General features: G+C 36.8%; 1 protein-coding gene across 1 annotated transcript; it reads right to left on the bottom strand.

The window, feature by feature from the left end:
• Positions 1 to 1,413: 1,413 nt before the first annotated feature.
• Positions 1,414 to 15,189, bottom strand: LOC140148687 (alpha-N-acetylgalactosaminide alpha-2,6-sialyltransferase 1-like). The gene is made up of 8 exons (XM_072170724.1): positions 15,098 to 15,189; positions 10,192 to 10,576; positions 8,963 to 9,119; positions 8,213 to 8,393; positions 7,191 to 7,353; positions 4,639 to 4,756; positions 3,525 to 3,676; positions 1,414 to 2,782 (listed from the first exon to the last, which is right to left on the bottom strand). Exons 2-8 carry the CDS (start codon positions 10,311 to 10,313, stop codon positions 2,521 to 2,523), a joined length of 1,155 nt encoding a protein of 384 aa, XP_072026825.1. The 5' UTR covers positions 10,314 to 10,576; positions 15,098 to 15,189; the 3' UTR covers positions 1,414 to 2,520.
• Between the last annotated feature and the right edge of the window lie 31 nt (positions 15,190 to 15,220).

Raw genomic sequence — 15,220 nt, 5'->3', positions numbered from 1 at the left:
AGTTGAAGTGGTTCAATATTTTACATTTTTAGAGTTAGAATGCAGGCTGAATATTAATATCACTTGACAAATGCTGGAACCTGCCAGTTCTATTAAAACAAATGACAGGTCCAATAGTTTTGCCAGTGGCAAATGGAATAGTAACATATAGACACGAAGTGTTTTATTAGGTAAAGCTATTACAAATCTTTGGTTATATAAAATGTATTGTACTGATTTACCACTGCCTTGGCTTCTGATCCTTGTTTAAAAGATAGTTGTTCCAGTACAAGTCTACCATTTTCTGTCTTAAAATAGAATGCTTGTGTATTATTAGATAACCTATTACTATAATAATAAATAAATTAATCTCGAAGCGCTGTATAAAGCATTAAAACGTTAAAACAATAAGCAAATATTATAGAGTTAACAGGCAAAAAATATATAGATTAAAAAAACCTTGACAAGAAACATGATAAAAGTATGCAACAAAATATAATAAAGGGCACGGCAAATGGGTGGCTATGACAAAACGCACGAGAGGACACCAAGAGCCAAACCATCCACCGGTCGTGCACCGTAAAACAAAATATTACAAGGCAGTGCCGCACGGCAAGTGGATGGTTATGACAAAACACATGAGAAAACAAAAGAAAAAAACCATCCATCCACCTGTCGTGCGCCACTCAAAACAAAACATGCAAGATAAGGGAACGGTGGACTGATGGTCCCTCCAATGAGACTGAAAAACACCAAACTAGGAGAAAATAAATCCTCAGATGTGAAATCACTTGTATATTGCACTTGTTTTCTTAAATTTATACCAATAAACATACTTTAGTGATAGTTCGTATGCCTTCCTTGAGGTAGTAAGTAAAGTGAAACCAATTTTTGTGATACTTTTATATAAATATCATCATTATGTTTAGAGACACATCTAAATTACTGCCTTAAGGACAGCATACGGACTATTGTGTTCCCTCTGGAACACATGTATTGCCTGCTTTTTTGATTTTTAGAATAATTGGGTCTTTTTTCTGTTGACATGCACAGAAAAGGATCAATGGGTCTAGGAACCTGGTAAGACTATAGTTTAATAGAGCAATAGCCTGGGTCATGTCAATCATTACTCCCGGTCATCACTACTCAGAAGGTTCCAACATTCATAAATAGTATGCTAAATTACAAAAGGTTCTCACCCATTAGAGCTACAACCAAGCAACTACTAATATACTTCACCAAATGATCATATTGACCAAATTCTGTTAAGCAGCTGTTATTTTGTTTTAAAAGGCAGAAACAACATTATGGTGCATTATAGAAGAAAGTGACAGCAAATGACCATTTACTGACCTTCGGCCATAGCAGGTAACATAAACATTTGAAATGTTTCACAACTGCCAATAAGTTTTTCAGTTTTGCATCACGAATAAGAAACAAAGGTTTGCAATGCCATTAAGCAAAATAGTTGCATGGCAATTATGATAAATTTTTAAGATTACAATAAATACAAACAATACCAAAAATATTTGTAAGGTGAAGAAAAATAATCCTGTTCTATGGGCCTGACCGACCCAAATTTTTTTGAAAGCTGTCTGGAATTAAAAACACTTGTTTTTTGGCCGAAATGGATTAATTTGTTTAGGGTCATTACTGTTGGAACGGCAGCCACTCTGAAATTCAGTAAATCATTAAAAGGGTGGGGTTTAAACTTTGTTGGTGAAAAGGGTGGCTTGATATAAAGACTAAGAGTAAAATAAAATGTGTGGGGATTGTTTCAACTTACAATAAATTTTTATCAAATGATCAAATTATCATAGTTTCCGATAATAATCGCATGAAGTGGAGGGGGGTCCTGACTTTGTAAATAAAAAGGGTGCCTTAGTAAAAAGGGTGCCACAAAAGTAAATAGCACAGGGTGTGACCCCTCTGTCAACAGTGGCCATTTCCAGAAAACAACATGAAATAAACAAACATCCAGAAAAGTCAGTCAGCCCATAGAACACATTTTTGTCGCCTAAAACAGCATAATAAAACCGCCATTAACTTGAATCATTAGTTTCTAAGACATCAGCACTAAAAAATGGAAAGTATCAGAAACAGCATACTTTTTCTCAACATCCAACACATTTTACATGATCACATCACCTAAAACAAAAGTGCCCAAGGTGTGCTGGGCAGTGGAAAAAATAAGTCGACCCGAAACAGCCATGATGAGTTATTTGTCCACAAGATCATCCTGCAAGTTACACTACAATTATAAGTACTGGAGTTGAAACTGGGCCGTAGCAAGCTGGGCGTACTCCCAATTTTTTTTTAAAGTAAATTTTTATGTATTTTTTATAACATTATACCAATTTTGCCATAATGCTTATATATAAAAATAATACTCTAATATGTCCATTTTGCATACGAAAATGAAAAAATAATGCTAAAATTCCAGGATGGATACAACTTCTTTTTTGTTTTGCACTATAAAATATCTGTGTTTAGCCAACAACATTGTTGATGCAGAGTAAGAGATGTTATTTAGAAACAGCATTACCTCATCCACTCCTTCACATCACGCTTGTACCACTTAATAACTCCGTCTTCATCGAGTTGTTTCATGATGGCGATTTCCTTCTTGAAATCATGACTGCCTTTCACATTTCTAAATCTAAGAAATTTATTATCATAGTAATGTTCTGTGTACTGCCATGTGAAACCCATGCCATAGACACTGACGCTGTCGCAAGCGTGCAGGGCTGTAAATAACATCATACCACCTGTAGTTGGGCGAAATGACCGGGTTGATTCCCATCTGAAACAAGCAGAAACATCAAAATATTGGATAAGCCCTGCTATATCAAGAAATATTTTAGGAACACATCATTAGATATACCAAACACACATCACAAATCTGCTAAAACTGCCAACTGTTTTCATAAATAAATTTGCTCATTTACATTACAAAAATCTAAACAAACCCATTATCAAAAGAGTATTTTTTGATTTATCATATTTTCAGCTAATCTACTGCTGTTCCTTTTATGTCAGCTGACTTTACAAACCATGTGACTACGACATCACCACACATATTTCACAGCCCCCGTGTCCCAAATAAGAAATAACCAACACTACATCAACTGCAGGCAGGTATCACATAATATGAAAGTACTCCTTAGTCCTGAGGTTCAAATCAAGTTTGGGAGCATATAATGTATGTCAATAATATTCAATACTAGATTTATCTACTCTTTAACCCTTTGAACCCTGGCCTACCACATAGTCCCGTACAGATAGCCAAATGATTCTGATGTTAACAAAACAGATCGCATTTGATGTTACGTGAGACGCTTTAGCGACTCTTCAGGATTTTGACACTCCATGGTCAAAGCCTCTATAGCGGCTTGTCGCGATTACGGTACAGGTTACCGTGAGCCGCCATGGCGGCTCGTCGGGTTCAAAGGGTTAAAATATTTGACATCACATGATCCAACTGTGTACGTCAAAGAGAGTTGATTAAAACACTCACAGCACAATTGACACCAAATGTGACTTACATTTTGTGGGAGTAGCGTACAAAATCAGGATGCAATATCCGTACATTTTTGGCATTTGTCTGAAATTTCTGCTTGGGATTTGGTTTGCCTACAGTAGCTTGGATGTATTTATAGTCTGCTTTGCGGCAAGGTAGAAAGATATACCTGATACCCTGTGAAGAAAACAAATTAGAATTGCAAATGTCTCTATTATTAATTGAGTATGATTTGAAGATGATGAAACATAAGTTTAATAATCCACCAACACCTTACATGAAGAAGCATTATTTTGTTTTTTGTTATTGAATGCTAGATTGAACAATTGTCCATGAGGAGTGACACAGGCACTATCAGTGGTTCACAGCAGCTAAGGAACAACAAGAGTGAAGGAGTACAATAAAGCATCAGACACAAATAATAAGATGATGCTCCATTGTCAGATATTAAGGCTAGTATATAATTACAACATTTGTCTGTGTCTTTCTGATGTGAAAAACATTTTTGGTTCTCTGCAGTGATTTGGGGATATTGCTCGTGGTTTTCTGCTCAAATGATTACCAATACTTTTGTTCATCAGGACTTCCAATTTACCTAATATTTACCACTGTGGACATTGTCACAAAAAATATGTAGGATTATATTCTGGTCTTTTAAAGCGTGGCTCAAGAAACATCCATCAGTTCCTTGTTTTATCAGGTTACTATAATTTGGTTCATCTCAAGTTCGGTAGTGACGAATGTGCGTATTTCGCTCGCTGCTGTAACGAATCGCACACATAAAGTTAAATGCACTGAGTGTATGCATGCGTACAGGGGCGGTTTGTTGGCACGCTTGATGTCATACCAAACAAGAGGTGAACCAAATTATATATCACTATATCATACACTAATGGAAGCTACTCTGCCACATCATTTTTATGAAAGAACTACATAGCAAACCTGTTTCTCAGAATACTCATAATGTTCAATTTCTGACCTGAATTACCTAAGTTAAGGACTTTGGACTTCAACTTTAGAAATAATGAAGTCAGGAAAAGGTCTCTCCCATTACTCTCAACTTAAATGCCAAATGCCAACCTTGGAGTACACCTGTCAATTATAATCATTAGCTTAGTTCACACATAGGAAAGTCATACCTCATCTCTAGGGATATCTTCTTTTTGTGTATGTACCAGTGACCTATCCATAAACACATAGTGAGTAGTACGGGTGCCTACATCCTCTTCATGGCCACGACGGATGCAATGATTTACCCTGAAATTATGAAACAAAGTCAGAATTGCTGGTTATAGACAGGAATGGAAGAAAGAGTTTCTGCTATATAATGTAATTCCTTCTGGGATGCATGAATTATGCTGTATTTGTTTCATAAACTTGTAATCCACTTTAAAAGTGCACAAGACTAGATCGTCAAATCCAATAACTTATAATATGTTTGGCTCTTTACTAGACTTTTTTCATGTCAAGTCATTTTTCACTTTAGCTACCAAGTTACAAATCTGTACCTAAATTATTGCAAAAGATACAGGTTTGATAGAGACACATATCATATATTGCTAACTATTTTACAAGTGTGATGTGTTGTTTTACATACACGCACACCTACTTGTATTCACTGTGAGTCAAAGACATCTATACCCCATTGATTTTACATCCCACAACCAACTTTTTTTCATGCCTGTTTGACATTTCATTAGAGACAGAGGACAACTATTACACCCTTTTTTAATGCTCTTGTATACATAGTTACCTCTGTCATCCTCTATTGACCAGGACCTAATTGTGTGTTCATGGGTACTGCGCTTTTAAACATGTGTCCATGATTTAAGGTGAAAACATGCCCCTAAACATTTTTACACAAAGAGCCCTGAACGAAAATTATCAGAGCATCTATATAAATAAAAGGAAGTCGCTAAATCTTGTGCGCGAATAGACTCAGAGATGATTTCACTTTCAGCTCTGATTTATTCGTACATTGATCGGGTACATAATGCCATTAAACCATCTGAGGCTCATTTTTGCAAAAATTGATGGTAACTAAGAGAATAACATAAAAAACTGTCGTGTTGCTATGCAAAATCGCATGCAGTGGCATTGTGGGTAATAAGGACAGTGTGAACCGCGTAATAATATTTCCATTAAAAAACCATACGCAGATCAACATTGCCCTGTTTTCTGCCAACTGCGAGGTGGCCAAGAAATGATTCAGGCTATCTAGATGCACAACATCGCGTGCTTTAAGAATGATCTTACGAGCTTTTAAGCCCCTCACGCAGAGCTACGCACCCCATTTTCCGCCACTGCACGAAGTTGGCAGCCAAGAGATTAAGGCTACGTCGCGTGAATTTTATTATTTATTCTAGGCCTATGAATCGTCGTTTAGTTTTACAGCCAAATTCATACGGGAGAATATACCGGGAACGCATTGCACTTTATTTGGTTGAAAACTGTCAAGACCAAGAATTGGCCTCAAAATCAGTGAAAATATGGTTAAAACCGGGTTTTTTCCGGATTTTTGTTGTCAAAACTCAGTGGTAGCGCCAGCATCCGTAACTAACTGGCAGCAGCGCGTTGGCGTTAATCGTCGGCGTACTGAGCAATGTGACTCGCACGTGCATGAGGGTGCATAATATGCACAGACCAACTTTCCGTGCCAGAGAAATAGAAAAGAAAAGAAAGGAAGACAAAACTGAAAAGGTAGGCCTATGGATGGGTCGGGTTGTGGATTATATGCATGGTACTGGATTCGATTAAGAGATTACCCGCCAAGATGATAAAAAAAAATCGTGAGGATACGAGAGGAAAGATAAATAAATAAATAAATAACTCATGTAAAAAAACTAAAATAATGAGAATAGAATTAAATAGATAAAATTCAAACGGAAATCACAAGCTAAGCAGGAAATATGAAAAATGGGAATAAAACGTGAAAAAAAGCCAAAACTAAAAGGAGAAATGTAAGAAATGGTAGATTGATAAAATAATGCATGGAAACGGGGCTCAATAAATGAATAACATGGAAACGGAAATCACAAGCTAAGCAGCATGGGAACAAAATAGACCTATGCAAAAGAAACTGAAGAGAAAGAAAGGAGATAAATGAATTTAAAAAAAAGAAAAAAAAGAAGAAGACAAAAAAGATACGGGTAGGCCTATTATACGGGTTATGGTTACAGTAACTAAATGAAACGGGAGCAAACTATTAAGAGGGAAAGAAAGAAACTAATCGGGAAAATTAAGGGAAAAAAAAAGAAGTTACAATTAAAAACTAATCAGGAAAAATAAGAAACATAAATAACAACTGAAGGAAACGGGAAATCACAAGCTAAGCAGCTAATAAAAATGAAGCTATAAAGGGAAACGTATAAGAAAGGATAGATTTAGAAAATAATGGGAATGGGGTTAGGCCTAGATAGATAAATAACATGGAAGCGGAAAATCACAAGCTAAATAGCATTTTGTTTTAATGGAAACAAACTAGGCCCGTGCAGAAGAAACTGAAAAGAAAATGGAAATGCAAGAAGGGACAGGTTTAGAAAAATAAAATTTACCTTTCAATGATTCTACCTTTTCAGTAATTCCTCCTGTTTTAGTGATCGCTCCCATTTACTCATCTAGCGGGGACCCGCGCGAAGCGCGGGTATCCCGCTAGTTAACAATAAACCAGTCACCTTATTTACATACTTACCTAAATACCATGTCATGACTATCAATTTCTTTGCCCATCTTGGATCCATTTAAAATACCACCATTGCCTACCACTGCACAACTGATACACTCGGGTCTTGACTTGGTAGAAAAATTGAAGATAGAGGTGTTTTCACCAAAATTATCTAGCACACCGTGTAGTTCTGTGAAGGAGAAATGAGAGTTTAGTAGTAATTGCCATAATGGAAACTGTCACCAATCTGTCTTGAAACTTTAAATATTTTAGTATAAATAAACCTTTAAGAACATACTATTCACACCACTGTTTTCTTCTTCCTTATAATAAATTATTTTTGTAACTTCCAGCAGAGCAACAATATGTCTGGAACAGCAAGTTAGGAATACTAGTATACATTTTTACACTGATTCTTGGCATGTCTCTTCCATCTGGCAGCTCTGCAGTAAACATCAAATCACATAACTTAGGGATGAAATCAAAACTCGACCGGTGGCAGACTGCCGGTTCCAGCCAGTTCCATCCGGTTTCTATTGTTCTAAACAATGACAACCGTACGGAACCGGCAATCAACTGCCAGTTGAGTTTTGATTTCATCCCTTATTTGTCTCCTCTGTTAGATAACAGATTTGTGTATGCTTTCTGGTCAGAAAATGATGAGTCTCCTAATGTACCTGGAGCCTGAGCCGAGTACAGATGAAGACCACATCACTGCTGAATTTATATGTTTTTGATGACTTGAAACTTTTGCTGTGTTCGGTACAATTAACGAAAGGGTGCAACTTACTAGACTTGAGTCCAGTCCTCGTTTACGGAGTTTAAAGTTAGGGTTTAGGGTTGGGGTAGGGCAGTATTGTAATAAGACTAGTAGAGTTGCACCCTATTCGGCAATCGCTCCCTGTGTTCTTATCTTGAAGTATGTCTTTTTTTTTTAGGCCTGATGATCTTATGGCACATCTCCATTTTTTTTCCTACTCTACTTTTAGTTAAATACATGTCCAAGGTATTATGTTCAATTACATTCTGAACAACAAGTGCACACTTACCTTCATATGTAACATTATCTTTTGTATATTTATATCCAAACGGCATACTATACGGCATCAACCTGTCAAATTCATGTCTATTGAAGATACCCCTATGCATGAACTTTTGGATTTGAGGACGGAAAAAGTGCTTTGCCCAGGTGTTATTCAACATCTTATGCTGCATGGATGAAGGACAAGTCTGGAAATAAAGTAAATCATACAATGTAAATTTTAAAGTAGGTTCTGAAAATACATAATTTAAATAACAATGATACGACACATACTATTTTCCCCTATTACTTCCGTATGTTTAGTTGATGGCACTTGGTCTTGGTATAAAGTGCAATTCCTTGTAGCAAAATGTTCCATTTGGTAGTTTTATTTCTGGATTAATTTGATTTTTCTCATCAAAAATTATTTGGGCACTTTGTATTTCCCCTGTTTGATCTCTACAGACTCTTCAATTTTACTGTTGAGAGTCTCTTCTTCTTAATATTATAGAAGTCTGAACGGTGTCCTGTAGATTTAAGATCTTTAGTAAGTACTCCCAGAGAAACAAGTCAAGTTAAACAGGAACTGAAGCCAAGATTTACCAAAGACAACTATCTTCTAGAAACAATAAAACCATCTAAGCATGGAGAAGACAGTCAGCCAATATGATGATAAATAACGACAGGTTGTTACCAAAAGTATTTGCAAAATGAACAGTTTCCTTCAATAAAACAGATCTTGGTTTTAACTGATTAAATACATTTGAACTGTACTTACTGAGGGAGTGAATGTGTCATCCACCTTAAATCTATACTCAGAGTTGTTTTTGAATTCAATGAAGGTAGTCCCATTGGTATGTGTCAAAGATGGTGTGTTTCTAGGATGTGTTGCTTGTTGGTTCCTTACAAGTTTCTCAATTGCACTTTTTTCATTTCTATAATTTTGAAAGAAACAATAAACATAATATGTTATAAGATAACTTTCCAGGTATTCAAAGCATCAAAATGCCGCAATTAAAAATTTACACACAGTTCTCCTGCAATTTAATATTCTTACAACACATCAAAAATTCGGTACAATTACTGAATAGGGTGCAACTTGCTAGACTTGAGTCCAGTTATCGTTTACGGAGTTTCTAAGGGTAATGGTTGAGGTAGGGCAGTCTTGTAATGAGACTACATGTAGTAGAGTTGCACCCTATTCGGTAATCGCTCCAAAAATTGATAAACACACTATAGAAGTCACACAAGTTAACAGGTCAAACGTACACACATCTTACAAAGTTATACATTTTGTTGCTTTTTTATGGTTTCTATTATATTGACATGCATTTCTGATTCCAAATAAAATATAATAATAAAATATCTGTATATGGCTGATTAGTCCTCTTTTTTATTCCCGATGTTTCATTAAGACAGGAATCAGGAAAACATTATCAATATGTAGGCTTTTAATTTAAATTTTAAATCATGTACAGTTAATTCCTCAAGGCAGTAGAGTCATTCCATGCCAAATCAACCAATGGGTTGGCAGGTCACCATGTGTTCATTATTGCCATAGAGGTATGCTAGTAGAAATGATTTTCAGCAAAATCTGAGGGGATGACCTGCCAAGATTTTCAGCAAATTGGTTGATTTGGCATGGAATGACTCAGTAGAGTAAAATCAAATTTTGTGATTTTCTAAAAAACTGCTCATTTTGGCAGGAATCTGTTATGCCAGATGTATTCCTCTCTGAAAATGTGTACTTTTATATACTCATCATCATTACATTGAGATACACAATAAGAAACAATAACTAAATTACTGTCTCAAGGAAAGCTTACATATTGTATATACACTTGACTTTAATTGTAGATACACTGAACATGAACTGCTATTGATTAAATCATTTGTTTGATTATGAATCAACGAGTAGGATCTCTACAAAATATAAAAACATATGAATCAAAAAACAGCTGAGTCTCATAATAATATCTGCATTGTGCTTTTTAACAGTAAACTTACTCAGTACTATGGTTATCCACATCAGAAGCGGAGACTTTGAAGTATAAGATGCAAGCAAAAGTAACACCACCAACAATTGCCATCAGATTCATCAAAATCCGCAAACACCACTTGGGCCTCATCTTTCTTTGTGATTAAATAACTCAGTGAATGGAGATGAAAAGTTATGAGTTGTTGTATGGAATAAAACAAGCAGTTGATTTGAATTTCACTGAACCATAATGCCTGTAGTACTGCTTTACACAGCACTTGTGTATAGCTTCAAAGATTAATGGAATTTGAGAGATGATGACTTATTGTTTCAATATCTCATCCCATTGTTCCATCACATTTGGGGCAGCCTTCTGGAAATCACAAATCATCCAGAAGATTACTATGTTGTGATCTGTGGAATAAAATCAGAATAAAAATAAATAAGCAATATACATGTAACTATAGACCACTTGACTTACTGTGACGTCATTGCCTGGCAGTATGCATGTGAATTATGGCAATTTCCATTGTTCTTTGCCCTGCAGTGTGGGTACGCATCGTAGTTTGCTCAGGGCACGTGCATTTTAAATCGCCCACCACATTTCATATGAACAAGAAAGCCATTGAACAGTGTAGCAGTTTGTTCAAGCATATTGATAGACCAGTTCCTCGCTTTGTTGATAAGCAATGATGTCAAGTGGTCTATAGCACATACATTTGTAGCACACCGGGAAAGAAGGTACGCAAGTGACAAATTTGTATCCTGATGGATCCACTTTCAAATTAAGTAAGAAGATCTACATTCAGATTTACACGATTGTAATGTACTTTAGTAAACAAAGATACTCTGCAAAAATCAAGACTTTAGGTGCTGTAGTTTTGTCAAAATCCCAGATTTTGAATAAAATGCAGGAACCGTCGTTTTATTATTATGATAGAAATATTAGTCGAACACGTATGCGATAACTGAGTACATACACAGCGTGCAAGACATACACACATACACACACATCAGCTGGAGTAATATGCATTGACGCAAGTGGTAAATTCCAATTTTCTTTGCTTTACCTCACTTGTTCCCCTCAAAATTAAATGGGGACATATCTGACAGTAAAAGCTAACATTTTATGGAAAATAAATACTAAATATACAGAAATGTTATATAAATGGCTTTAACTTGATATATTTGCAAAATCAAATTCTTAAAATGTCACCACTTTCAAGCACTCATGCAAAAAGACTAATTCCTTTTGGAATTACCAATATTTATACAGCGTGATATTGCTAGTCTACAGTGTTTTTATTATTAATGATAATCATCACGTTCATGTAATATATTGATTTCAAGTGAAAGACCCTATTTTTCTCAGTACCATATTGAAATTAGAAGTTCTAACTCGGTGTATTTCCGAAAATATCATCAAAAACTGTCTTTAGTCTCAAACGTGGAACACCAACTACCGTACCACAGTTGAGACTAATTCCACAGTTTTTTGATGATTTCTTTTGAAATATACTGATTTGGAACGCCTAATTTCAATATGTTGATGAGAAAAATAAAATATGAGCTTTCACCTGATACCAAAATCTGCATTTTGATGGGGTAAATTGGAGGATGAGGTTTTCAATCATGTTATCCATCATTGTCAAGCTCAAGGTGATTGACCCCGATGATTGAAAGTTGGGAACAAACATGCTGTTAGCACCCCGGGCATGCTGTTAGCACCCCATGGCGGCCCCATACAGTATGTATATCAAATTTTGTGATTTGCGGCAACTTCTGTACAGCATCCGGTAGCGTGCAAATTTGGCTATGTATGTATTGAAATTACGGTATTAGTTTCCCGTCACCCACCCGCATCAACTTTTCAATTTTACCAAAACTTTCATTTTCATAAAATTACAAAAAGTCAATTATCTGAAAATAGAGATCAAAATTGAAACTCTCAAAATGTTGACATCCCCTGCTGATCATAATCAGCAGTTTTTCTTAGTTGTAGGTGTAGAGGATGTGGTAAATAATGGAAATTTAAGGATTACCTCATCATGTACAATTATTTTTCCAGACCCAGGAAAATTTGTGATCATTTTTTTTCAAGGCCCCCCCTTGAGGAAGGTCAAAACTTTTCCCTTTTGCATCAAGCCCCCCCAACTTGTGAAAATACAGGGTCAGAATTTCGTACAGTGCAAGAATCAATTTTGATTCTTGCAGAATAAATTTGCGGGAATCATTTGATTCTCGCAAATCAACTTAGTGTAAACTAAAAACGTTTGCGGGAATCAATTTTGATTCACACAAATATGTTTTTTATGAGAATCTTTGCGAGAATTCTCTCTGATCATGGTAGCTAATAGCTCGATGCTCTGATTCACGCCGAAATTCTGACCCTGAAATGATCGAATGAAAAAACCCGCAATAAGTGTTGACGCCATTGTGTAGGTATCCCAGGCAAACCTTAGTTAACACATTTGCTAGTCAGCGAAATTCGCAGAGAAATTTGAATTTTTTTTTCGAGAATAGGTCGGTGAAGGAAACCTACATAAATATGTTTTCTATACTTCACTTGACCCTAATATATGATTTTTATGGTGATAATCAAGTCGCACATGGAATTTTAGAGGATTTTGATAGCAGTTCCATTAAAAAAAGCTGCTATCGCCATGAGACTAAGATCTAGAAACACCCCTAAATGCCGTTTTGGGGAATTTTGCTAGCAGAATCTTTTTGATGAAAGTCAATCTTTCACAAGATGTAACTTTATTTACGGAAAGTGCTATGACAAAATGTTTTAAGTTTTGGCTTTCTTTACTCAAGGGCTTTAATTTGATATGTAAAATGATGCAGTTTGATGGCAAATTTGAATTCACCTAGCATACCTACATATAGAAAACACCCGAGAAAACGTTGATTAAAAAAGCCGAATATGGAGTGAAATCGTGAAAATAATGAATAATGAAATAAATGTTATAATTTGAGCTGAAAAAATGGGATGCTATTAAAACTCGGCATCAAGTTTCAATGTGGCCTTGTGTGATGTGTGTGAGAAGCAGAACTCACACCTCCGGCGTTCGAAATTTGTAGTTTTACTACAACCATCGAGCTACTATAGAAAAATTATTAAATTTGTGTACATCGTGGAACATTCAACTACGCTTGTTACTCCGCGACTAATCATGCTAATACACGAGCGGTCGCGAGCGTACAGCGTCAGCGCTACCGGTACTCTACGCGTCCATATTGCGAGGTTATCTGCGTACAACAGCTTACTACGCACAGCCACGCAAAGAGTATGTTCCACGATGTACACAAAAATTAAAGAGGGCGAGATGGCCGAGTGGTCTTAAAAGGCGTTGCGCTGCCGGCCGGGAGATACGATCGACGAGGGTTCGAGCCTTGGGCTTGCCTTAGGTGAAAATTCTCTTCCTCCCAAAAAGTTCCTATATGGTCAGAAATCCTTCAATTCAGTTCAGTTATTAATTTCAGAATTTAATTGAAGAATTTCTTCTCGCCCATACACTGCTTATCACGTGCAGATATAGGTAGTGTATGTGCTTCGTCCGTGATTCGGAAGTCACGTAAAGCCGTTGGTCCCGTGTACAGGAAGAGTCAAACCCTGTGCACGTTAAGTGTCAGAGCTATTCGAAAAGAGAAGGGGGACCATCTAGCCCTAGAACTCTGGCCATAGTATCCGTTTTTACTTCTACTAGGGCCAGAGGCACTTACATTGAAAAATTTGTTGGAGATGCTTGAACGATCCAGTACAAAAAATGACAGCATTTCAATGCTTGATCGAGGTCACTAATTAACATGATAAAACCCACTTGAGAACACACAATCGCCGGTCATTTCTAAAGATGCATTTATACTCAATCGCTTTTGGAGAAACCTGAATCGCACGCATGGTCAGTGTACTACATCGCCGTCGTATTTGCCTGCTGAGCATGCGCATGATTCGCTGTTTTTCAAAAGCGACACGTAGGCCTATATTGACACCCTCTGTCGGTCAACGTTCTCTAAAATTGCACACATAACTTGGTATAAACACAGCTTTACACAATGACTAATTTACATAGGCACAAAAGACCGTGTTCATGTACCGTTACTCAGCCAAACATGGCAGAGTAGGTCCCGGATCTTCTGTACATGTTCCTATCTCCTCAACGTTATACCTTTCCAACAAGGAAAGAGATACGAAAGGCGAACGTCTAGGACCATCCCCGGTTCTGATATCTGCAATGAATCCTAGTAGGTTCCAGGATCGTGCATATAGGTAAAAAACTATGCACGTATAAAGCCCGTGCGACAATACTTCTTCTTCTTCTTCTTCTCGGATACTGCTTAACGTCCCAAGTGGAATAAGGCAAGCAGGAATTTGCGCATGCGTGTGATTTTCTTAGTCTCTTATGTTGCTTTCCTTTGCTTTGAAGAAGCTGTGTAGTGCTTCCTTGAATTGTTCAGTGCTGGTGATTTCAGTTATGTTGTGTGGGAGGTCATTCCAGTCTCTCACAGTTCTCGGCACATATGAGTACTTGTAAATGTCGGTGCGTGTTTGGTGCTGGGTGAATGATCGTGAATTAGATCGCCGAGTGAGCCGTTGAGCCGGTAACAAATACGAGTGAACTGGCAGTGCCAGGTGGCCCCCTAATGATTTGTGCAAGATGGATAAGCGTTGAATCTTCCTGCGTGTCGACTCAATTTGAGGTATGCACGTATATAGGAAGAAGAAGTAACAACCATGCAACTGTGTGAGACCATGGTGAGACTGAGAAGCGATTTATGAAATTCGAGATTGCTGCCGAATTCGGAAACCTTGTCCCCGATTTGCAATTGATTTTCTGAATTTTTAATTTAAAGGCAATCAAAAGAAGGATCGGATAAACAAAATTCATGAAATTAATAGATCTGAGACAATATCCTACTAATGACACTTACATTCACTTTGGGAATTTTATACAGAACCAGAAGCCCGCGAGACCTGCCAACAACTTGAACTTGTAAGCTTTCTTCGTCGATACGATAGTACACTAAGTACAGCAGTGTTGCCACCAATCATAC

Source organism: Amphiura filiformis, chromosome 3, assembly GCF_039555335.1.
Source record: "Amphiura filiformis chromosome 3, Afil_fr2py, whole genome shotgun sequence".
Classification (NCBI taxonomy): Eukaryota; Metazoa; Echinodermata; class Ophiuroidea; order Amphilepidida; family Amphiuridae; genus Amphiura; species Amphiura filiformis.
Note: the sequence above shows the minus strand (reverse complement) of the source record. Positions and strands in the feature narration are given on the sequence as shown.

Excerpts from the sequence above, each read along its gene's own strand:
- LOC140148687 (XM_072170724.1), bottom strand. The coding sequence starts at position 10,313 with ATGAGGCCCAAGTGGTGTTTGCGGATTTTGATGAATCTGATGGCAATT. Across the intron at positions 8,394-8,962 it reads ATGACACATTCACTCCCTCA|ACTTGTCCTTCATCCATGCA; the intron begins GTAAGTACAGTT and ends CTTTATTTCCAG. Across the intron at positions 3,677-4,638 it reads AAGATATCCCTAGAGATGAG|GGTATCAGGTATATCTTTCT; the intron begins GTATGACTTTCC and ends TTTTCTTCACAG.